Below are 23,760 nucleotides of genomic sequence, written 5' to 3' on the forward strand. Positions count from 1 at the left end.
TACAGGGATGATTCTCACTCCAGAGTAGAGTGGAGAAGACCGGGCTTCAGAATTAATGAACAGGAGTGTAAATATCAGTTTTCTCTCTTATTAATTAGGACTTTGGGCAAATTATAACCTTCTTAAACTTTTTTTCCTCACCTGTAAAATGAATACAACAACCGAAGTAACTCATAGAGTCCGCTTATAACACTGCCTGGTACATGGTAAGCACCCAATACATTTTAGCTACCAGTAACAATCCATTCTTCCAGATGGGAACTTTGTCATTGGGTGTCCCTCTCTCAATAGCTTGCCTCTTCCCTTAGTGAGAGGCATAGTTCATCCAGATGATCGTCCTCAGCAAAAGTTGGCATTAGGATCTCTAACCAATTGAACTCCAACAGTTCTCAAAGGGAGAGAGGGTGTCCTGAGGGTGTTTGGAAATGGGGAGGGTGCATATTGGAATGGGGAGGGTCGCTGGCATTTAGTGGGTTAAGTGGCCAGGATGTGAAATAACTTGCAATGTTCAGGACTGCCCCACACCATGAAGAATTTTCCCACCCAAAACACCAATGGTGCTTCCACTGAAAAATACAGACTGCTTGGGAAATGTTTAGAAATGAAAGACAGCAGACAAAATCATTCCAATGAACAGGTCAAAGAGGCGAGCGACCCAAAATCAGTTAGGAAATCAGCAGTACCTCCTTATGGTTTCCGGTGGCTCTGCATGGAAGGGAATCTGACCGGCTGAGGCCAGGGTGTCCTGCAAGGCCTTGCTGACCTCCTGCAGCTGACCCAGGGACAGCTGGCCCACCAGTGGGGTCAGGTCGCAGCCCTGCCACTGGAGTTGCTGCTCTTGCTCCTCTATTTCCCTTCTCAGCTGTTGATCTTTGGCTTCCAGCACAAACATCCTTGCTTGGAGAGCTTCGATTTCTTTCTGTAGAGAATGAGGAGACAAGATTTTATAAATTAACCCTGCTCACGGCAAACTGCTCTGAGGATAATGACTCGTTTAAATGAGAATTGGCCATATGCACCAGAACCACAAAACTCCCCTTCCAAGGCAGGCAGATTTTTGGAGGTTTGCTGAACTGGAAAAATCATGCCAGCTTTATATTTCTAATGAGTTGGCATAAGGAAAAACATTCCCTCCCGAGCATTAAATAACTATGGGGGGTGAGCCAAGAATTTGACTTGGAAGAACCCAGCAGATACATAAATGACTTACTTCATTTCGGATGGATGAGTTAGGACACAGGGCAGGGAGCCTCATGCACCTGAGGTCTGAGCTAAGCAGGTTACCCCAGCCACAGACCAAAACAAGAAATGCAACCGACCTTTTGTTAGTCTGTCCCCAAACACAAGAATTCAGAGTACAGAGAAAGGTAAAAAATGGCTTCTTAAGTCTACAGGACTGAGAGAAGAATGAGATGCTGCAGATGGTGCCATGCAGTCTAAAGTTCATGAAAATATAAATAAATGTAATTTCTACGAATATAGCAAACTGAAATCCAAATAATCCATAAAATATCATTTAATATTAAGGTCAATTAACTAAACAAGCAGCAGGTAATGAATGCCCGTCATGTGCACAGTGTTATAGTAGATCATCGTCTCACTGCCCATATGATTCTGAATAAAAAATAAGACTCTTAATTAACATACTCCCATGTTTTGTGGGGATAAGAGTGCAACTCTAATCCTGGGTGTCTCCTAACCTCTTATTCACGTTCTCTCAGCCCCGAGGTGCATCACCTACAACTTCTACCTCCTGAACCCACTTCAAGTCTGGGAGCGGGGAGAAGAATTGGGAGTTACTAAAGAATGTCTACTACCAAGACATTCTAAGAAAAAAGTAATGCCTCAGTGTCCCCAATTGCTCCAAGATTACAGTATTACTGACAAAGTCTCTCAACTAACCTCTCTACCTCCACCTTTGACTTCCTCTACCCTATTCATTTCTTTTTCTTTTAGTTTTTTTAACTGGTAAAACACACATAGCATAAAATTCACCATCTTGAGCATTTTTAAGTGTAGAGTTCAGTGGCATTAAGTACATTCACACTGTTGTACAACCATCACTGCCATCCATCCACAGAACTCTTTTCATCTTGCAAAACTGAGACTCTGTACCCATTGAAAACTAATTCCCCATTATCCTCTCTTCCTCCAAGTCCCTGGGAATCACCATTCTACTTTCTCTATGAATTTGACTCCTCTAGGTAACTCAGACAAGTGGAATCATACAGCATTTATCCTTTTGCAACCAGTGTATTTCACTTAGCATAATGTCCTCAAGGTTCAACCATGCTGTAGCGTGTGTCAGAATTTCCTTCCGAGACTGAGTAATATCTCATTACATGTACATACTCATTTTGTTTATCATTTATCTGTTGATGAGCACTTGAGTTGTTATCACCTTTTGGCTATTGTGTATAACGCTGCTATGAACATGGGTGTGTAAACATCTCTTTGAGTCTGTGCATTCAATTTTTTTGAGAGAGACATATACCCAGAAGGGGAGGTGGCTGGACCACATAGTCAATCAATTTTTAATCTTTTAAGGAAGCTGCATACTGTTTTCCTATTGTCTTACATCCTATTCCTAATACAGGAGTCAAATTATTTACAATGTGGTCAGATCATGTCACTTCACTGCTTAACACCATCCAATGGTTCCCTGTTGCAATCTGAGAAAAGTCCACATCCTTACAAGGCCCCTTTATCTCTGACTTCCTCCCCAAATCCTCCCCCTCATTTACACTGCTCCAGCCACATGGGCCTCCAGCTGCCCTCTGAACACAGCAGGCCCACTCCCACTCTAAGCCTTCATGTCGGTATCCCCCTGCAGGATCCTCTTGCAGAAATTTCTGCAAGGCCTACTCCCTCTCCTCTTTGAACTGTTGGGTCCAATCTCACTTCTCAATGAGTAGACTCCATCCTCCTCCACATCATCTTAGTCTACTCTGTGAAGCTCTTATCACCCTATAACATACCAGTTGCCTAATAGAGGTTTTATTATGTTTATCACTTATTGTCTATCTCCCCATTCTCACCCCTAGTGGATCAAAAGCTCCCCAGGAATCTCAAGCACTTCAAACAGTATCTGGCACTTAGTGAACCCTTAATAAATGTCTGTTGAATAAATGAATATTCAAGTACCTTTCCCAGAGTGCTTCAAACACTAAGTGCCCAGGGCTAAAATTATTTTCTGTACACTCTGACTGTCTCAGCAATTGTGTAGACCTTTAATTGGCAAATGTTATTAAAAATCAAAAACCAGATTTCACATTTTCAGCTATCCAAACGTTATAATGATGCACATTGACTATGTAAGTGCTCAGTTAATGGGGGAAATAGTTTCAAATAAATTGCCCTGACTTTTTCCTCCCTTTGCCACCTTACTCTTGCAGTGACCTGGATGGGGCAAATTCAGATAACACGAATACTCTATGGCCGGAGCAGAGATGGGAAGCCTCCAGCCTAAGCCAGGATTTGAACTTGGGTGTTGAAGACCTATGCTCTTCCCATGAAGTCACGTTGCTTCTAATCAATGTGTCCTCATCGCTCCCCACTCATGCTTCACAGCTCCAGGCTCAAGCAGGCACGAACCCTGTTTCAAGATTCCCTGCCTCTGGGGTGCCCTGTCAACTTCCAGAGCTCTGGCTTTAACTCAGTGCTGCACCCACATTTGTAGCCCCTCGATGATTCTTAGCCAACTTGCATCCTCTGTTCTGGGCCAACCTTGGGCTTCCACGCAGCCGGCTAATCATTCCAGATGTGCCTGCCTTGCTCAGTCCGGGCTTACAACTCTGTCTCTTAACAACTGCAGCTCACAGTCTACCATGATAGGAATTTCCATAAAGGATTTTCACAGCACAGATGTCTTTCTGCCTTTCAAAGGAAGCTTCTAAAGGTCAAAATGATAAGAAGTGGCAAATTGGCCTGGCAGACAAGAAAAGCATATTCAAAAGGTAATGAGGAATATCGAAAACAGGCACAAATGCTGCTGAGCTTTCAGCCCTCGTTTGTAATGAGATTCCTACAAGCCTTCTAGTCATTCCCACCATCTCTCCTTTTTGTACTCCCCGGCTTGACAGCCAAGGCTCTAATTGCTACACTCAATGAAAGCAAAGACCCACTTGGCTGCATTTGGCTTAAATGGATAAGAAAAATGCCGGCTTGGCACGGTGGCTCACGCCTGTAATCCCAGCACTTTGGAAGACTGAGGCAGGAGGATTCTTTGAGCCCAGGAGTTCAAGAGCAGCCTGAGCAACATACTAAGACCTGATATCTACTAAAAATAAAAAAATTTAGCCAGGTATGGGGTTCACACCTGTAGACCCAGCTACTTGGGAGGCTGAGGTGGGAGAATCACCCAGGAGCTCAAGGCTGTAATGAGCTATGATTGCACCACTGCCCTCCAACCTAGGCAACAGAGCAAGACCCTGTCTCAAAGAAAAGAAAAATGCCATCATATTTCTTGAAGTTCTTTCACCTGCTCACCTGTAGCTGCTGCTTTTCCTGAAGAAGCCAGTCTCGTCTCGTGATGGACACGTGCAAGCTGTCCTGAGCAGTGGGTTCCAACAGCCTCGGCTCCATTCTCAGTGAGGTGTGGGTGTCATCTCTGCTGGCCCTTAAAACAACACATACCTATTGGTACAGGTATGCAGAAGCTGAAATCCTCATGTTGACAAGTATTTTAAGAGTAAGAAACTCCAGCAAGTGGCCCCCATCTGTTCTCATACTTAGGAGGGTACTTACCTGTTTTTAGGATGAGCTCCTTAATGTAAGTTTCTACCTGAATTACAATCTCTTGTGATTTTTGCTTTTTCCCCTTAGTCAGAATACTATTATGGGACCTGCACTGTCCGATAAGGTAGCCCCTGACCACATGTGACACATGGTTAGCCCAAATTAAAATGTGCTAAAAGTGTAAAACACACACCAGATTTTAAGGACTTAGTATGAAAATAAAGAGTACAAAATAACTCATTCGTAATATTTTTAAGTTCATTATATGTTGAGATAATATTTTGGATATATTGAATTAAATGTATTGTTAAAATTAATTTCACCTGTTTCTTATTAATTTGGGGGAAATATAACAAGATCTTTATTCAAATGATTAGGAGTGTTGAATTCACATTCACTATTTCTGAAATTCACCAGTTCCCTTGCCTTTACGGCATCCACCCTTCCTCTGCTCATTTAGAATCTTCTGCTTTGCACTACTGTTTGAGTCACTAGTCAATGAGAAGGTTGTCACTGAGGGTTTCAGAAGATTTTCTCCCACAATCAGCTCTAATCACAGAGAAATACACTTCTTGCAGAGCCCACATCACATTTTTTTTTTTATTCCCAGCACTTATCACAGTGTTGAACTTAATAAAATTAGGCTAAGAGTTCTAGAAAATGCAACTGAGCTCCTGGCAGAATTTTCACTTGATTAACTTTCTTCTTAATTTTTTTTTTTTTTTTTTTTTTTTTTTTTTTTTTTTTTTTTTTAGATAATGTCTTACTGCGACACCCAGGCTGGAAAGCAATGGTGCAATCTCGGCTCACTGTAATCTCAGCTTCCTGGGTTCAAGCAATTCTCCTGCCTCAGCCTCCCGAATAGCTGGGACTATAGGCGTGTGCCACCATGCCCAGCTAATTTTTGTATTTTTAGCAGAGACAGGGTTTCACCATGTTGGCCAGGCTGGTCTCGAATTCCTGACCTCAAGTGATCCTCCCTCCTCCGCTTCCCAAAGTGCTGGGATTACAGGTGTGAGTCATTGCACCTGGCCCTTAATCTTTTTTAATGTGGGTACTAGATCATTTAAAATTGTGTATATGGCTCACACTAGATTTTATTGGATAGCACTGCCTTGGTCTATCCAAACAGGGCCAAATTCCAGAGCTGACCTTGATGGAGGTTAAAAGGAGGGGTGACTGATTTGCAGATGCTTGGGTGCGAGCTTCTCAGAAAAAATTTGCTAAAAGACTGTCAAAACCACTTAAAATCTTTTAGGCTCCTTCTCTTATTCTTGCCGGAGTTGACATATTTGGTGACAGTGATGCTAGTGAAAATGTGGCACAGGTTTGGGCCTTATGTTGGTGAGCTGTCTTTACAGGAGACTTGTTGGTATTTGTCACCAAAGAATGACAAATTCACCCTTAAAACAATCCATTTCTAATGGAATGCAGGTGGGCAGGAAAACAATTTACCCTAAGCAAAACTACGTCAACAATTCAAGGAAGCTATGTCCAAGAAAATACCATCAACTAAAACCAACAGGCGAACGACAAGTTGGGAAAAATATATTGCTACACATATGGCAGAAAAAGGGATAATATTGCTAATTTATAAAAAGTTATATCAAATTATGAAGGAAAAGACAAGTGCACCAACCAGAAATTCCAAAAAGATGGAATACGGCTGAGCGTGGTGATGCACACCTGTAGTTCCAGCTACCTGGGAGGCCAAGTCAGAGAACTGCTTGAGCCTAGGAATTTGAGACCAACCTGGGCAACATAGCAAGATCCCCCACCTCAGAAATAGATGAAGTGTTAAGGAAAATGATTATTATCCAAAGTTTTTTTTTTTTTTTTTGTAGGGGGGACAAGGTCTAGCTCTGTTGCCCAGGCTGGAGTTCAGTGGCATGATATTGGCTCACTGCAACCTCTGCCTCCCAGGTTCAAGCGATTCTCCTGCCTCAGCCTCCAATGTAGCTGGGACTACAGGCACGTGCCACCACAGCCAGCTAATTTTTGTACTTTTAGTAGAGATGGGGTTTCACCTTGTTGGCCAGGATGGTCTTGATCTCCTGACCTGATGATCCGCCCACCTCGGCCTCCCAAAGTACTGGGATTACAGCCATGAGCCACCAAGCCCAGCCTCCAAAGATAGTTTTAAATGAAAATCCAAACAACATAAAACATCATCTTTCACCTAACAAACTGGCCTGGCAAAGGTTTTCCCAAACCATAAGTCTTTGGTGAGACTAGGGAATAAGAATGAGATTTAAAATTAAATATAACTTGGGATTCTACATTCCCACATCCAAGTATTGATTGCATGTAAATAATCATAGTTTTACACAAAGATCGGCTACAAAAATCAGGTTTTTTTCTTAGTAGCCCAAGACTGAAAATACTCTAATCGTGCTCCAGCATCAGGACCTCTTAGCAATGCTAAGCAGCCACTAAAATTAGGTCACACAAGAAGATACACTGGCCTGGAAAATGTTCACTATTTATTGCTGTTTTTTCTAAAGCAGGTTTTATGGCAAAAAGTATGAAATGAACCATTGTAAAAATATTAATAACATGTACATAAAATAAAAGAAAAATATTCACCAAAATGCTATCAGCTCTTATCTCTGGGTGGTGGAATCATTTCTTTCCATTGATCTTTCTAAAGTTTCCATAGTGAGCATGTATCATTTTTACAACTGTAACATAAAATGTTTGCCAACACACACTAAGTAGCTGCACTTTTGATTTAAATATTTTAACATAGCCAATTAGTCTTGTAGCTCTTGAACATGTCTGTGTTTTAAATAAAGCTCATCAATAACATCACCTTCAAGGTCATCCTCCCCTGCAGAGGAGCAGACATCTGTAGCTCTGACACTTGGAGGCATAAACTCAGCATCCTAAAAAGGCCAAATTAAACCTATCCCCTCCTTCCGTGGCATCTCCCACACAGCTAGATCTTGTCTGCCACCTTTGTACTTATTTCAGGGCTCAATGAGGAGAAGCGTGAAGCTGCATGTTCTTATTTATATATTAACACAGGGTCGCACTGCCTCCGCATTTCTTAGAAAAGAAAATGAGTAACTGATCCTAATATATGTTGTGCTATGTTTGTCTCCTTTTACTCCTACCCCATTTCATTCATTCATTCAGAAAAAGAAAAAACATTACTGAGCTTGCCTGGTATGTACTATGGATTGTGCTTGGCTCTGGGGACACAATGCTAAACAGTTCTTGGTTCTTCCATGGAGCAGGAGAGACAAATGCATCAACAGAAAAATTACAAAGCAATGAAGAAATGGGCAATTGCAAGGCATGGACCAATGATGGTAGACTTTAAAGCTGGGGGAGACTCTTCCCCCTTGCTGAGTCTTAACTTGACACTTACGAAATAAGTGAACCAACCAACCATGGTGCAATGAAGCAGGCTTCATACATTTAGAAACAATACTAGAAAATATGTCACCTCAGTTTTTGTACGTTAGAAAACAGCAGTTACAGAAAAAGGAACCTTGCTTTTGTTCCTAAGTCTACCAAAAAGATCGGATTCTCTGAATAATCTTAAAGGTCACTTATTGTAACATATGACATAATTTAGAAATCTATTCTTTGTTTCATATGCTTAAAGGCAAATAGCAGCAGCAAGAAAAATGTTTAAACTGATAATAATAAAATAAAGTACTATGAATCAAGAATGTACTGTTCACCAGACGTTATCTTTTGATCACATTCGCTTCTCATTACAGACCTAAGATGAAGATGCTATTATACCGGTTTTGCTGATGAGGAAACCGAGTCCCGGTGGGTCAGGGTCTAGCCCATGGCCATGCAGACAGCAGGAAGGAGAGTTTAGGAGTCAATGCGGATCAGGCTGAGTCCCAGGTTCCTGCTCTTTCCCAGATACCACACACCATTAGGTTCTCAGCAAGCCCAGGAACTTCCATCTCCCCTGCCTTCCAGTCACATCCACACACACCCATTGTTTGAGTCCTCTTGGTGGCTATCAGCAGGGCAGTGCAACGTGGAGAGTGCACAGCCTGTGGAGGCAGAGGCCACGCTTTGGGTCTTGGTTCTGCCTTTTTCACACCGTGTCACCGCACTTACCTAATCTCTCTGAACCTTATCTTCTTCATTTTTAAAATAAGAATGACAGTGATGATGATAACAAAAATGGCTTCCCTATGGAGTGAACTATGGGGAACAAATTGACTTGATAAATGACCACTGAGCATCTCCTGTATACAGACCCCACCCTCACACTGGGGCTGTTTGGGGATGGAGACAAAACACCTCCATCCTCAAGAAGCTTGCTGTTGATCTCCCCAGGATCTCAATGTTTGTATCGGGAAAATGAACACTGTACTCATGTCCAAAGCACTCACTTTCTGATGAAAGATGTGGGCCAGGCATGGTAGCATAAGCCTGTCATCCCAGCACTTTGGGAGGCTGAGGCAGGAGGATCACTGAGCCCAGGAGTTCTAGTCCAGCCTGGGCAAGACAGTGAGACCTTATCTCTACCAAAAAAAAAAAAAAAAAAAAACTAAAAATTAGGCACAGTGGCACGTGCATGTAGTCCCAGGTACTTGGGAGGCTGAAGTGGCAGGATCACTTGAGCCCAGGAGTTAGAGGCTGCAGTGAGCTATGATCATGCTGCTGCATCCCAGCCTAGGCAACAGGGCAATCAATACCACAAAGAAAGGAGAGGAAGGAAGGCAGGCAGGAAGGCAGGAAAGGCAGGCAGGCAGGCAAGGGAAGGGAAAAGAAAAGGAAAGGAAAGGAAAGGAAAGAAAAGAAAAGGAAAGGAAAGAAAAGAAAGAAAAGAAAGGAAGGAAGGGAAAGAAAGAAAGAAAAAGAAAGAAGGAAAGAAAGAAAGAAAAGAAAAAGAAAAGAAAAAAGAAAAGAAAGGAAAGAAAGAAAAAAGAAAAGAGAAAGAAAAAAAGATAAAATGTGTCTGAGGATATTTATATGCATCAGAAGAAATGTCTGGAACAAAACCATCCTACTACTATCAGGTACTGATGTCTGTGGGAACGAAACACACTTCCTCCTCTGGGCTCCAGAGTCTCAGCCTGTTTGCACAGTTCCTCGTTCCTGACTGTGAACCTGGAGGGAAGGGATTGAGCTCATCTCATGGTGAGGACCCCAGTGCCCAGCACTTAGTAGGGGCTTGGCAAATATTTATAGAATGATTCAATGAGTCTGTGTCCTAGAAAATCCAGAAGTCGTTTATATTCACTTTTCTATTGCATTGGATCATTTCTTTGCACTAATTTATTCCCCAATTTGCTCTGCTTATGCTAATAGTACAAGTTTCTTGAATTTCCTAAATAGATACCATCTGGGTCGGGATGAGAGTCATTGAAGGAAATCAACACAGAATTGAAAATTAGCTACAGAGTAGCTACAGGTGGGTAACTGGGAATTCTCTATATTATCATTAATCACATTCATTACTTAATCCATAAGAAAATCCCCTGTGATTAACCAAAACTCTTCTGTCTGTCTCTCATATTCTTACTCCAGGTAGAGAAAGGGATCCACAGATGGCTGAGTGATGGCCCCAGGACACACTGTAGCTCAGTAATGAAGCAAGGGACAGGCTTCCGTCTTTCAAATCTTCTGTCCTCTGAGTCAGGCTTCCTTTGTGTTCTGCAATGTTGTCCCCTTTATATTTAATAATTCTCAATTTGTAATCCCTGATGTCGCTGCAAATTAGCATCACTGCTGTAAACTAATCAGTATGCAAAATGAGCAAATCCCTCAGGGGCAAGAAATAAAAACATGCAGGGTAGAATGTTAGAACAGCACTCAGTGCCAATGGGGATTCAGGTGTCCAAGATCACACCCGGAACCCACAGTGTCATACAGGTCTCCATTGGCACCACCCCAGTACGGGAAAAATCTTGGCCTTTTCCATCAATAATTTAAAGGAGGATAAAATCCATTCATAAAATAAGATCCTACATCACAGAAAAAATTAGCTCCAAATTGCACAGGAAAAATGTTTTCATTCCATTGACAATTTTTACCATGTGACTGTTTGAATGCATATTTCAGGAATATTGAAAAAAGAATGAAGAAATCGTCTAGGTGTCTGTGGTTCCTGTGCCAGCTTCTTAAGGGGTGCACGCCTGTGATGAGCCTACATTGCCACCTCCTTCCCAGCCCAGCACTCAGGCCCCCTGGGCCCTCTAGTGCCCTTGGCATTGCTCGAGAGGCCACCTTCAGAAGGCTTTGCAAGTGAGAATGTTGACAGGGCAAGGAGAAGCCAGGAAATCCACCTGTGAGAAAATCCTGCACCGGAACTGCTAGTGACAGTGCTGTGGTTTACGCCTCTTCACATGTATGTAACACAGGACGTCCTTCTCTGAGACCCCTAATGTTGTTAGAGTACCAGAAAAATTGCTTTGTGCCACTGCTGGAATCACAGAATTTTAGTCTCAGAAAGGACCAAAACTAATAAGGCCAATGTTCTCATCATCACAGTTAGAAAAATGCGGTCCTGAGGGAGTGCCACCTTTCAGATGACTATTTCTGGCAACAAGAGTTGGGTATAACTCTTCTGATTAAGGTTGCTAATTGCTGCTCCCTACTGATGACTATCCTATCAAATTTATGTCATATGACTTGTGTGTCCCATCTCTCCCTCTTTGGGAAGATGGTGATAAAGAAGGGGTTTGGGCCAGTCATAGAACCAATGAAGTGCACTTTACACCTAGAAATAGCTTGCTCACTCAATCAATGATGCCCTAAATTACCAAGGCCATTCTGAGAGCACAAAAGAATGTTGTAAAATTGCCAGAGACAATACAGGTAACTTTATAATTCTTCCATATATATATGATTTGGGTCTAAAAAGTAAGGAGCATGGAGAAGTCACATTCCTTGGGAAACTGACTTTCATTGTTTTATACAGTCTTATCCCACTCATAGAAATGACCACCCGGCAAGAGAGGCACATGAATATTTATCTGGGTTCATAATAGTTATGCCTGATGTCACTGGCCTCAGGACAGACTTCAGTTGAGTTGGAACAAAGAGGATGATATGGAAGACCTTTATTTGGGAGCTTTTATTTATAATCCAATAGTTCCAAAACAAGTTCTGAGAAGTCCTCTGTGGCTCACAACTTATTTTTCCCCCCTTGTCCTTTCTCCCTTCTCTTATTGAGGCCATGACTAAGGGTCTGGAGTTGGTCTCCTGGGAGTGGGACACAGGGCATGCCACTGTCTTTTGTGGTTCCCCATCTCCTGATCTGATTTGGGGTTCAGAAATATATCCTGGTTTGTTGGTAATAACAAATATTTTTTTCTTAGCAATGAGATCTTGCTCTGTCAGCCAGGCTGGAGTGCAGTGGTGTAATCATAGCTTGCTACAGCCCCAAATTCCTGAGTTCAAGCAATCCTCCTGACTTAAGAACAATTCCAAGTAGATAGGACTACAGGTACGCACCACCGCATTTGGCTAGTTTTTTTTGGTTTTGTTTTGTTTTGTTTTTTTTGTAGAGATGGGGTCTCACTATGTTGCCCAGGCTTGTCTCAAACTCTTGGTCTCAAGCAATCCTCCTGCCTCAGCCTCCCAAAGAGCTGGGATTACAGGTGTGAGCCACTATGTCCAGCCAGTAATGATAATTTTCATGTTGTATCATAGCCATCTCATTTTATATCCTGGGTAAAATGTGTCTGTAACAGTTATTTTCTGGTCTCATACAGTGTATCTTGATTCCAATCTCAAGGGCTTAGAGCTGATCATCACTGAATTCTGTGACACTGAATGCTGTGTTAGTCCCTACATGACAACCAAAGGGAAATAAAGAATCACATGTTTCAAAGGCAATTGAGGAGCAATTGGCCAGAGGAAGAATGACTCTGTCCAAAAGCATCATGGTGCTGCACAACATTCATCTTCTCTGTTCCCATCTCAAAGGAAGTATGCTAGTGGGAAATATGTGGACAGGAAAACTGGGGCTCTGCCTTGATAAGCCCCACTGGAAAACCATGATAGATCTTTGTTTTAAACTTTGTTATATTTTGTTTGCTTGAGTTTGAGGTTATCCCCTGGGAAAAGGTCTTCGATAAAGGACATTTTGTGTGCGCATGCATACAAACACATACATGCACACACACAATTTCGGTTACAAATAGGACCAGTTTTCACGTACATATTGGTGAAGATCCAGTGGAAAAATGCACGGGGTGTATAGTTAGAGAAATGCAATGTATTCATGAGAAAATTATCTTCCAAATGTGTGATGATAGTAGGCCAACTCTCTCTCTTAGGAGAAAGGAAAAATAACTTTCCTTTGATTGGATGGAAGACACAGTAGGAACAGAAGCCTCTCTCTTCTCTTCTGATCCCTGTTGTCACAGGATATTGAGGTAGAAATTTCCTGTTGCTCCAGAGTTGGAAACTAAAGCTGAAGGACATAGACCTAAACGCTCTGCATTCTGAATCTCTAATGACGGAGTGGGGCATCCTACCCCTGGGGCTGCTCAACCAGCACCTCTGCAATCAACCACCACTCTCAATACCCACCCACCTGTTGGCCATCTAGGAAATGGGTCTTCATGAGAGACGCGTTTTTCTCCCCTACCCCATGGTTTGCCTATCCAAACCTGGCCCACATGGGAGTAAACTCTTCTACTCAAACCCAGTGGGAAAAAAAAAAAGTCCACTAGATTCACTCACAAAGATTGGGGGTGCCCTGCAAGAAGGAAGACTGACATCTAATTCTCTAACGTGGATATCTGTCTATATTTAGGTTCTCTTAACAGCAGAGCCTGAGACAGGGACCTGAGTACAGGTTGTTTTTTGAAGAAGTGATTCCCAAGAAACTAGAGTGAGAAAGAGGAAAATTCAATAAAAGGTTCATTGTGGAGGTGGTCACCACACGGACAAATGGAACCCATTGGCCAAAAGGTTCCTAGTAGTAGGAACCTCCTAGAAAAGAAAAAAAAAAACAGTGTGGAGCATGCCTCAGAACTGTTCCCTAAGAGGCTGGGTAGGCTGGGGCATTATCCACCCCCACCCCTCCTCACACAGGTTCCGAGAACACCTGTGCAGACAGGCCTGCTAAACCTGTTGGGTGCCTGAGTGGAAAGCCGACTGTGAGCACGGTTCCCAGTTGCGGAGGGAATCGGAGGGAGGCCGAGGGATTGGGACACAGGGCACCCAAACTGTCCGCTGCAGCATTGTTTAAGGAACTCACTTCTGATGTGTTGCTGCCCCGTAAACCAGGGAAAAAGGAATTAGAGAGACCTAGCAGGGCAGAGAGGGTCTATTATAGGGTGGCCTGAGCATATACCATTTGTTGTGGCAAAGATACATGAACTTCCCACAGGAATCAAGAGGATATCACAAAAGTTATTCCTCCAACAAGCAAATCCACTGGGCCAGAGGACCCCACAGAAGAGGGGTCAAATGATTTGAGTACCAATATCTGCCCTCAGAGGAACCTAGTTAACCCCTGAAGATAGTTAAAGCTCTCTTGGCTGCTGGCAGGATCTGAACATAACCCAGGGTGCTCTTCTACACGAGTTCAGAGGATTAAACAGTGTTTCTCAAAAGCTGAATTAAATTGTGATTTTTAAGAACAAAGTGACAACAAAAATAATAAAACATAAAGGATCTGATTGTATCTGGATGTTTACAGCTTCTTAAATCTTATCCTAAACTAAATTTTATTAACCTGGGAACCAAAGACCCTCTAAGGAGTTAACGAATAACTCAGGAGATCTGTGAGTCTCCTGAAAATACACTCAATAGTTTTCATATATGTACATGTGTACACGTGGTTTTGCAATAGAGGAAGTCCATAGCTTTCATCAGCTTCTCAAAATAAATAAATACTTGATCCCAAAAAGGTTAGCAGGCACTTATTTGAGTTATTAATTAGTATTTAACATTGTTCATGTTGATACAACTATTTTATTTCTACAGGAAAAGCACCACTCATTCAAAAATATTATATATACCCCTTGACTCGGAGAGCCTGTGAGAGCGGTTTCTGTCCAGGCTCTGGGCTGTGTGAGCTTCAGCCTGCCACCATGGCCCCCTGGTGGTCACTGTGAAAACAGCAGTGGGTAGCTGGCACACTGAAAGGCAGGTTTTAAAAAAATTTTAGCAACTAGGTAATTGTGTTAATATGCATTAGAAAAATTTCAGAAAGTTAATTTCAACTCATTATTTTCTAGTTACGGTAATAATAAGACAGGTGGATTTAGCAAAACAAAAGCCGAGATAAAACATAAATAACTTTAGTTTAGAAACCAGTGATCTAATTTAACCCCCTCATTTTCTGATGAAGGGAGTGGAGTTTGAAGAGGTTCGATAACTACACCAAGCCATATACAGCTGGTTGGTGGAAGAGAAAGGACCAGAAATGACCTCCTATCCAAGGTACTGTCAAGATTCTGCGCAACTCCTTCTTGCTGGCAAGTTCAGAAGAAAAGCTGAAGGAGCATTTTCCTCTAGGGCAACTGAATCCCAATAAAGTGAAGTCAGTCTCTCTCTCTCTCTCTCTCTCTCTCTCGATATTCACATATACGTTTGTGAACCTATATATAGCTACATATGCATATGTGTCACATTCACACATTCAATGAATATAGAATACAGATTATGGGCCAGACACTATTCTAGTCTCTAGAAATAGAAAGATAAATATAATACAGTCTTGTCCTCAAGGAGCTTATCATCTGTCAGAGTAAACGGATATTCAAGAAAACAGATGTATTTAAGACCTAAGCAGAAGTGAAGTCATTCAAGGTATGCTGTCATTCAAGGGAGAGGCAGTGTGACTGATGAGCAGAGCTTTGCAAGGATATTTGTTTCACTAAGTCTGGAAGAATGGGCAATAGTTGGTAACAACAATGGGGCATGAGCAAGATCATAGAATCTAGAAACATTCAGAACATGGGGGTAACATATAATATTTCAGTAAGTGTCTATTGCAGATGCTGGTAATGTCTAGTTAAATGCTGGGCAGCTGGGCAGGGGCTGGATCGTGAAGACTTTTAATGTCATGCTAAGCAACATGAATTTTATCCTGCAAGCAATAGGGAGCCATTGAGCATAACAAAATACTTCTATCATGGCCTTGTGGAAGATGAATGAGAGGTGGTAATAATGGAATCAGAAATACCAGCAAGGAGACCACTGCAATAATCCAGATTTAAAGTGTTAAAGACCAGAACTAAGGCATTGACGTGCAGGTGAGACAAGTGAGTGGAAATGAGAGAGACAGACAGTGGACACAACAGGACTTGGTGACCAATGACTGTGGGGAGGGATGGAAAGGGAGGATCCAGAGATGCCTCAGAGTCCTTGCTTGGGTAACTGGGTAAATGGCAGTGAAAGTCATTCAGACTGGGGATATAGGAGAAGGAACTGAATGGGGAGAACAACGGTAAATTTAGTTTAAAAGATAGCAAACTTAGTAAAAGGCAAGGATAAAGAGATAGTAATGTTAAGGATAAAAAGATACTAAATTAAGTAAAAATAAGGGAGATGCTCAATAGAAAACTGAATTGTGGATTGGAATTCTGGAGATAAATCAGGGCTAGAGATAGAAATTTGGGAAAAAATAGTATAGAAACAGTATCTGAAGCCTCAGAGCATTTGAGACCACTGAGAAAGAAGATACAAAGTGAGAAGAGAGGAAAAGCTAGAACAGAAGACAGAAGAACAACAATATTAAAGAGAAAGGGGCTGGGCATGGTGGCTCATGCCTGTAATCCCAACACTTCAGGAGCCCAAGGTGGAAGAATTGCTTAACCCCAGGAGTTTGAGACCAGCCTGGCCAATAGAGTGAGACTCTGTCTCAAAAAAAAAAAATTAAGAAGAAAGGGAGAGAAGGAGCTCATAAGACATTAAGAAGAATGGCCAGAAATGTAGCAAGAAGACCAGGAAGGGTGAAATCATGAAAGCCAAGGGAAATGGGAGTTTTAAGAATGAATTTATTAAAAATTCTAGACACTGCCATGATACATAGCAGAATAAGAATTGAAAAATGTCTTTTAATTTAGCAAATAGAAAGTCATTGCTGACTTTGGTAGATATTTGAGGAGTGATAGAGATAGAAATCAGGTCACAGTGAGCTCAAAAAGTGAATGGAACATTCACTGGCATAGTATACAGACAACTCCTGTAAGGAAAAGGAAAGAGGATGATAGCTCATAAAGTAAGCCAACAGTTAATATTGGCTTGATAAATGTTTAATAAAGGCCTATACTTTTCTGGGGGCCTTATTAGGTCAAACCCCATAAAATGTTTGACAGGTTTCAAACAGTCAAATATAAGAGATGTCCTTATGGTGTAACCTAATATAATTAAGAATGCATGACACTGGCTTTTAGTTAATCATATTCTATCAAAAACTTAGGCAAGACCACAATAAAAGCATCACTCTCTGCTATGGTTTGGATCTGCATCCCCACCCAAATCTCATGTTGAATTGTAATCCCCAATGTTGGAGGTGGGTCCTGGTGGGAGGTGATTAAATCATGGGGATGGATCTTTCATGAATGTTTAACACCATCCCCTGGTGTTCTCGTGATAGAGTTCTCACAAGGTCTGGTTGTTTAAAAGTGAGTAATACCTCCCATTTCTCTCTCTCTTGCTGCTCCAGCCATGTGATATGCTAGCTCCCCCTTCACCTTCTGCCATGATTGTAAGTTTCCTAAGGCCTGCCCAGAAGCCAGAGCAGATGCCAGATCATGCTTCCTGTACATCCTGCAGAATTGTGAGCCAATTAAGCCTCTTTTCTTTATAAATTACCCAATCTTGGGTATTTCTTTATAATAATGTGAAAATGGACTAATACAGAAAATTGGTACCAAGAAGTGGGGCATTGCTATAAAGTAAAGATACCTGAAAATGTGGAACTGGCTTTGGAATTGGGTAATGGGCTGAGGTTGGAAGAGTGTGGATGGCTCAGAAGAAGACACGAAGATGAGGAAAAGTTTGGAAATGCCTAGAAACTGATTGAATGGTTATGACCAAAATGCTGGTAGTGATATGAACAGTGAAAGCCAGGCTGATGAGGTCTCAGATGGAAATGAGAAACTTATTGGGAACTGGAGTAAAGGTCAATTTTGTTATTGCTTAGCAAAGAACTTGGCTGCATTGTGCCCCTGCCCTAGGGAATCTGTGGATCTTTGAACTTGAGATTAATGATTTAGGGTATCTGGTGGAAGACATTTCTAAGCAGCAAAGCATTCAAGATGTGGCCTGGCTGCTTCTAACAACCTATTCTCATATGCATGAGCAAAGAAATGACCTAAAGTTGGAACTTATATTTAAAGAGGAAACAAAGCATAAAAGTTTGGAAAATTTGCAGCTTGGCCATGTGGTAGAAAAGAAAAGACCATTTTCGAGGGAGGAATTCAAGCAGGCTGCAAAAATTTGCATAAGTAAAAAGGAGCTGAGTGCTAATAGCCAAGACAATGGGGAAAAGGCCTCAGAGGCATTTCAGAGACCTTCATGACAGCCCCTCCCCTCATAGGCTTGGAGGCCGAGGAGGACGGAATGGTTTCATGGGCCAGCCCCAGGGCCCCACTGCTCTGCACAGCCTCAGGACACTGCTCCTCACACTGCTGTCAGTTTTTCCAACTCCAGACATGGCTCAAAGGGGTCCAGATACAGCTTGGACCACTGCTTCTGAGGGTGCAAGCCATAAGCCTTGGCAATTTCCACATGGTGTTAAGCCTGCAGGTGCACAGAGTGCAAGAGTTGAGGCTTGGGAGCCTCTGCCTAGGTTTCAGAGGATGTATGGAAAAGTTTGGTTGTCTAGGCAGAAGTCTGCTGCAGGGCAGGACCCCTCATGGAGAACCACTACTAGGGTAATATGGAGGGGGAATGTGGAGTTGGAACCCCACACAGAGTCCCCACTGGGGCACTGCCTAGTGGAGCTGTGAGAAGGGGGCCACCATCCTGCAGACCCTGGAATAGCAGATCCACTGGCAGCTTGCATCCTCAGCATGGAAAAGCTGCAGGCACTCAATGCCAGCCTGTGAGAGCAGCTGCAGCATCTGAACCCTGCAAAGCCACAAGGACAGGGCTGCCCAAGGTTATGGGAGCCCACTCCTTGCACCAGTGTGCTCTGGATGTGAGACATGGAGTCAAAATGAGATTATTTTGGAGCTTTAAGATTTAATGACTGCCCTACTGCATTTCAATTTGCATGGGGCCTGTAGCCCCTTTCTTTTGACCAGTTTCTCTCTTTTGGAACAGGAGTATTAACCCAATGTCTATATCTTGGAAGTAACTAACTGGTTTTATATTTTACAGACTCTCACAGGCAGAAGGGACTAGGCTTGTCTCAGATGAGACTTTGGACTTTTGAGTTAATGCTGGAAATGAGTTAAGACTTTGGGGGACTATTGGGAAGGGATGATTGTATTTTGCAATGTGAGAAAAACATGAGATTTGGGGAGAACATGGGTGGAATGATATGGTTTGGATCTGTGTCCCCACCCAAATCTCATGTGAAATTGTAATCCCAAGTGTTGGAGGCAGGGCCTGGTGGAAGATGACTGCATCATGGGGGTGGATACTTCATGAATGGTTTAGCACCATCCTCTGGTGCTATTCTCATGATAGAGTTCTCATGAGATCTGGTTGTTTAAAAGTGTGTGGCACCTCCCTCTTTTCTCTCTCTCTCCTGTTCCTACTCTGGCAATGCAATGTGTGTGCTCCCCTTTCACCTTCCACCATGATTGTAAGTTTACTGAGGCCTCCCCAGAAGCTGAGCAGATGCTACCATCATGCTCCCTGTACAGCCTGTAGAACCATGAGACAATTAACTTCTTTCATTTATAAACTACTCAGTCTCAGTTATTTCTTTATAGCAATGTGAGAATGGACTAATACACTCTCCATCCAAATTGCAGGTATGGCTAAAGAGATAATAATATAGCAGCCTTTGCCAGCCCAGACTTAAAAGGCAGCACAGTGCACTGATTCAGGGCCAAGATGCAAGCCAGACAGTTGGGTTTGTGTCTCCCTCAGCACTCACCTGCTGGTGGATCTGCCTAAGTTTCTTAGCTTCTACTGGGCCTGGTTTCCTTATCCTAAAATTCAGGTATAGATGTAGATACAGATCTCTATACACGTAGGTATCAATATATAAAATAATACTACCCCCTAGAATTGTCATGAACATTAAATGAGTTATTTTAATGAATGAATGAGCAAACTGTAGTCTATCCATACAATGGAGTATTATACAGCCTTGAAAGGAAGGAAATTCTCACACATGCTATCAGATGGATGAACATTGAAGACACTATACTATAAGAAATGTCAGTCACAAAAGAGCAAATATTGTATGATGTCACTTCTATGAGGTACACAGAGTAGTCAAATTCAGAGAAATGGAAATTAGAATGTGGTTGTCAGGGACTGGAAGAGGGGAAGGGATGGGGATTTATTGCTTAATGGGTACAGAGTGTCAGTTGGGGAAGAGGGAAAAGTTCTGGAGATGAATGGTGGTGATGATTGCACAACATTATGATGTATTCAATACCACTGAACTGTATACTTAACAATGGCTTAATCACTTAATCACCATCACTTAAGATGGTGAATTTTATGTTATGTGTATTTTACCACAATTTTCAAAAATGGAAATAAATTAAATGAGTAACTTCTAAAGCACTTAGTAACTGTTATGAAAGTGTTTGTTAAATAAATAGAAACATAATAAATTAGCTAAATTTATTGTGCCTCAATCTTTGTGCCCTATTTTTACATGCTAAAATTTTCCCAAGACTGGAGTAGACGACAAGAAATAACCCCAAAGATAAAAGAATGAGAGAATTACAGAGAAAGTCAATTTGGGAGTGGCCTCGTGTGTGAAAGAGGAACACGCAATGTTGCAATGATGTCTCAATGTCAGATTAGAAAAGAATGAAAATGGCGAGGTGAAATTCACTCTCTATTGAGGAGAACCATGAAAAAGTTCACTAAGCAAATAGTTATAAGGAAGCACCTACCAGGTGCCATTCACTCTGCTACATGCTACTGGCAAAACTGAAAGTAATTGGTCTCACTGTGCAGGCAGGCTTCAGGGAGGTATCAAGATAAACTAAATGTATAATGCCATGTACACTTAATAGGAATAGGCCAGAAAATCTTGTGATTGTCAGGGCCAATTGGAAGTGGGAAATAAAGTGGAATTGTTGTGGCCATGTTGATAACTAAGTAGAACCAGACCTGAATTGTGATGAGGCTCATAGCATTCATAAAACACCTGTTCCCTCTCAGACCTTTACCTAGGGAGAAAGGGAACACAAAGGTAGATGGAGCAGTGGTTCTCAGCCTTTTTAAGCATGCCAATATCTGGGAGCCACCCTTGCCTCCCACACCTAGACATTCTGACTTAGCTTGCCTGGGGAGGAGCCTGGACAATGGTAGGTTTTAAATCTTTCTAAGTTATTCAAACATGCAGCCAGGACCACAAGCCACTGGATTAGAAGCAGCAACTGCTCTCTATATATTACTAATCTCAGAAGAGCCTTGGGTGACACAAATAGCAAATGTTGCTCAGGAGCTGGAGGGCAGAGTTAGGAGGAGGATGGATTTTCATTGCTCAGTCAGAGGGGACCATCTGTTTATCTTACAGGCTTAATATGATCACGGGACACCAAGCTGCCTCAACAAGAGGAAATTACCCCCACCTTCTTAGAAGGGTAGTTTCCCAAGAGATGCTTCAGACCTGGGATGCAGCTGCACTTGAGAAGGTTCTCTCTCTGTCAAGTGGCAGAAAAGTCTTCTTTCTAGAGATGCATGACCCACATGGGCCATATCTCACTCTGGAAGAATCCCCACCTTCCCAACCAACAAAGGGCCCTTCCCAGGAAAGGCAGCCAAGGGTCTCTACAGCTAAGCTCCTCCCAGCTCTTCACTATGTGGGAGCTGAGAGGTAGGAAGAAACATGAGGGGAAAATGGTGACAATAACAAGTACTCACTGCTGAGTGGCCCCACGGCACAAGGCAGCCTGGACTTGTGCTGCCAGGTGACCCAGGAAACTGCTAAGAGCTGGCTGCCTTGAAGGAAGTTGAAAGTGCAGGCTGATTTTCTCTTGTTCCAGGTCTTCTAATCTTTGTTGTAACGTCTCAGCTGGAAACCCAAAATGATGAGAGAGAGGAAAAAAGAACCATGAAATGCAAAATAGATAACCCCGGTGTCTCTTAGCTCCAGTTGTAGTGAACCTTTGCCTTAATGACATCATGAGAAGGTTACTAGTTTCTAGGCCAGCACTTTCATCTCTCAGTTGGTACTTCTAAGAATCTTCTTTGCACCAACAAGATGGCTCTCCTATCTTTTATTCTTTTAACTCTCAAAGGTCATTGTTGACATAGTGATATGATGGTCATAATTATGATCTTCACACAGAGGGATACTTAATATTAATTATTTTAAAAGCACAATGAGCATTTTGGGGGAAAAAACTATAATTTTGGTGAGTTTTATATAATTACTTTTTTAAAAAAAATCAGTGCCCAGGTTTTGATTTTAACATTTCCTCAGAAATTGCACATCCAGATAGAGCCAGTCACAGTTACTAAAGCCACAGAAATGATGTTCGAATTCTACCATGCTATAGATGACTATATATCCACTTCTGTTGTAAAGTAGGGGTTCCATTATATTTTAATGACCTTAAGTCTACTGGCACAAGGTATAAATATAGAATCTGTGTAATACAATTTTTTCTTAAAAATAAAAATAAACTCCAGATCATTTGGAAGAGTGCTGTCAGCAGATGGTTGATTAGAGATGCCTGGCATTCTGCCTGCCCCCCGACCCCCACCAAAAAAAAGGACCAAGGCAATGAATAAACAGTAAGATTTGACTGGAGTGTTGAAGGGAGGGTGCTGGAGTACGGTGGGGGAGTGAAAATGCAACTGTGATGAATGGCAGTCCCGAAAGGCAGCATGCAGGCACTCAGCCTCTGCAGCCCTGTATCCCCTGCTCAGATTGAATCTGCCTGGAGTCAGGAGGGACTTCTTATTGCATGGAAAAGATAAACAGAAGGACCTCATCAACTCCTATTGACAGAGCAAACACCTACAGTCCTTGCAAAAGGAGAATCTCACAGTTCTTGCAAGCCCTGAGTCCAGTTTGGAGAGCTGCCAGGAATCTGCACAGCTGCATTGCTCCAGATTAGAAGCATAAGGTATGCACTCCCTACCCCTATCCCACACCCTCTGTTGAACCTTTAAAGAATAATTAATACCAATTCTTCTTAAACTATTCCAAAAAATTAAAAGGCAAGGAATTCCTCCTAACTCATTCTACAAGGTTAACATTACTCTGACACCAAAATGAGACAAGGACACAACAACAAAAGAAGCCAACATCTCTGATGAAGAGAGACACAAAAATTCTCAACAGAATATCAGCAAACAGAATCAAACAACACATCAAAAAGATAATATACCATGATCAAGTGGGATTTATCCCAGGAATGCAAAGTTGGTTCAAAATATGCAAATCAATAAACATCATACATCTCATCAATAGAATGAAGGGCAAAAATCATATGATCATCTCAATAGATGCAGAAAAAGCTTTTGATAAAATTCAACATCCCTTCATAATAAAAAAATTCTCAACAAATTAGGTATAGAAGGAAAGTACCTCAATGTAATAAATGGCATATCTGACAAACACACAGTGAACATCTTACTGAGTGGGGAAATGCTGAAAGCTTTTCCTCTAATAAATGGAACAGCACAAGGATGCCCAACTGTCACCAGTCTTATTCAACATAGCACTGGAAGTCCTATCCAGAGCAATTAGATAAGAGAGAGAAATAAAAGACATTCAAATTGGAATAGGGGAAGTTAAATTGTCCCTATTTGCAGATGGCATGCTCTTATATCTAGAAAAACCTAAAGACTCTAGCAAAAAAACTCTTAGAACTGATAAATGAATTCAGTGAAGTTGCAGGATACAAAATTAATATACAAAAACCAGTGGCATTTCTATACATGGACAATAAACTAGCTGAAAAATAAATTAATAAGGAA

The 23,760-nt window shown here is 41.9% G+C and overlaps 1 protein-coding gene across 7 annotated transcripts in view; it reads right to left on the reverse strand.

Moving 5' to 3' along the window:
• DISC1 (DISC1 scaffold protein) overlaps positions 1–23,760 on the reverse strand; it is a 414,191-nt gene that overhangs the window by 268,904 nt on the left and 121,527 nt on the right. For 5 of the 7 annotated variants that reach the window (XM_055102062.2, XM_055102196.2, XM_063596538.1 and 2 more), the window contains 3 exons: positions 21,694–21,844; positions 4,489–4,618; positions 684–919 (listed from right to left, as the gene is read on the reverse strand). In XM_055102062.2, coding sequence (XP_054958037.2) covers positions 684–919; positions 4,489–4,618; positions 21,694–21,844 — 517 coding nt within the window. Of the gene's footprint in view, positions 1–683; positions 920–4,488; positions 4,619–21,693; positions 21,845–23,760 lie in introns of those variants that run through there. The other 2 variants (XM_034949036.3, XM_055102172.3) reach the window with 2 other exon arrangements.

This window comes from Pan paniscus, chromosome 1 (assembly GCF_029289425.2).
Source record: "Pan paniscus chromosome 1, NHGRI_mPanPan1-v2.0_pri, whole genome shotgun sequence".
Taxonomy (NCBI): domain Eukaryota; kingdom Metazoa; phylum Chordata; class Mammalia; order Primates; family Hominidae; genus Pan; species Pan paniscus.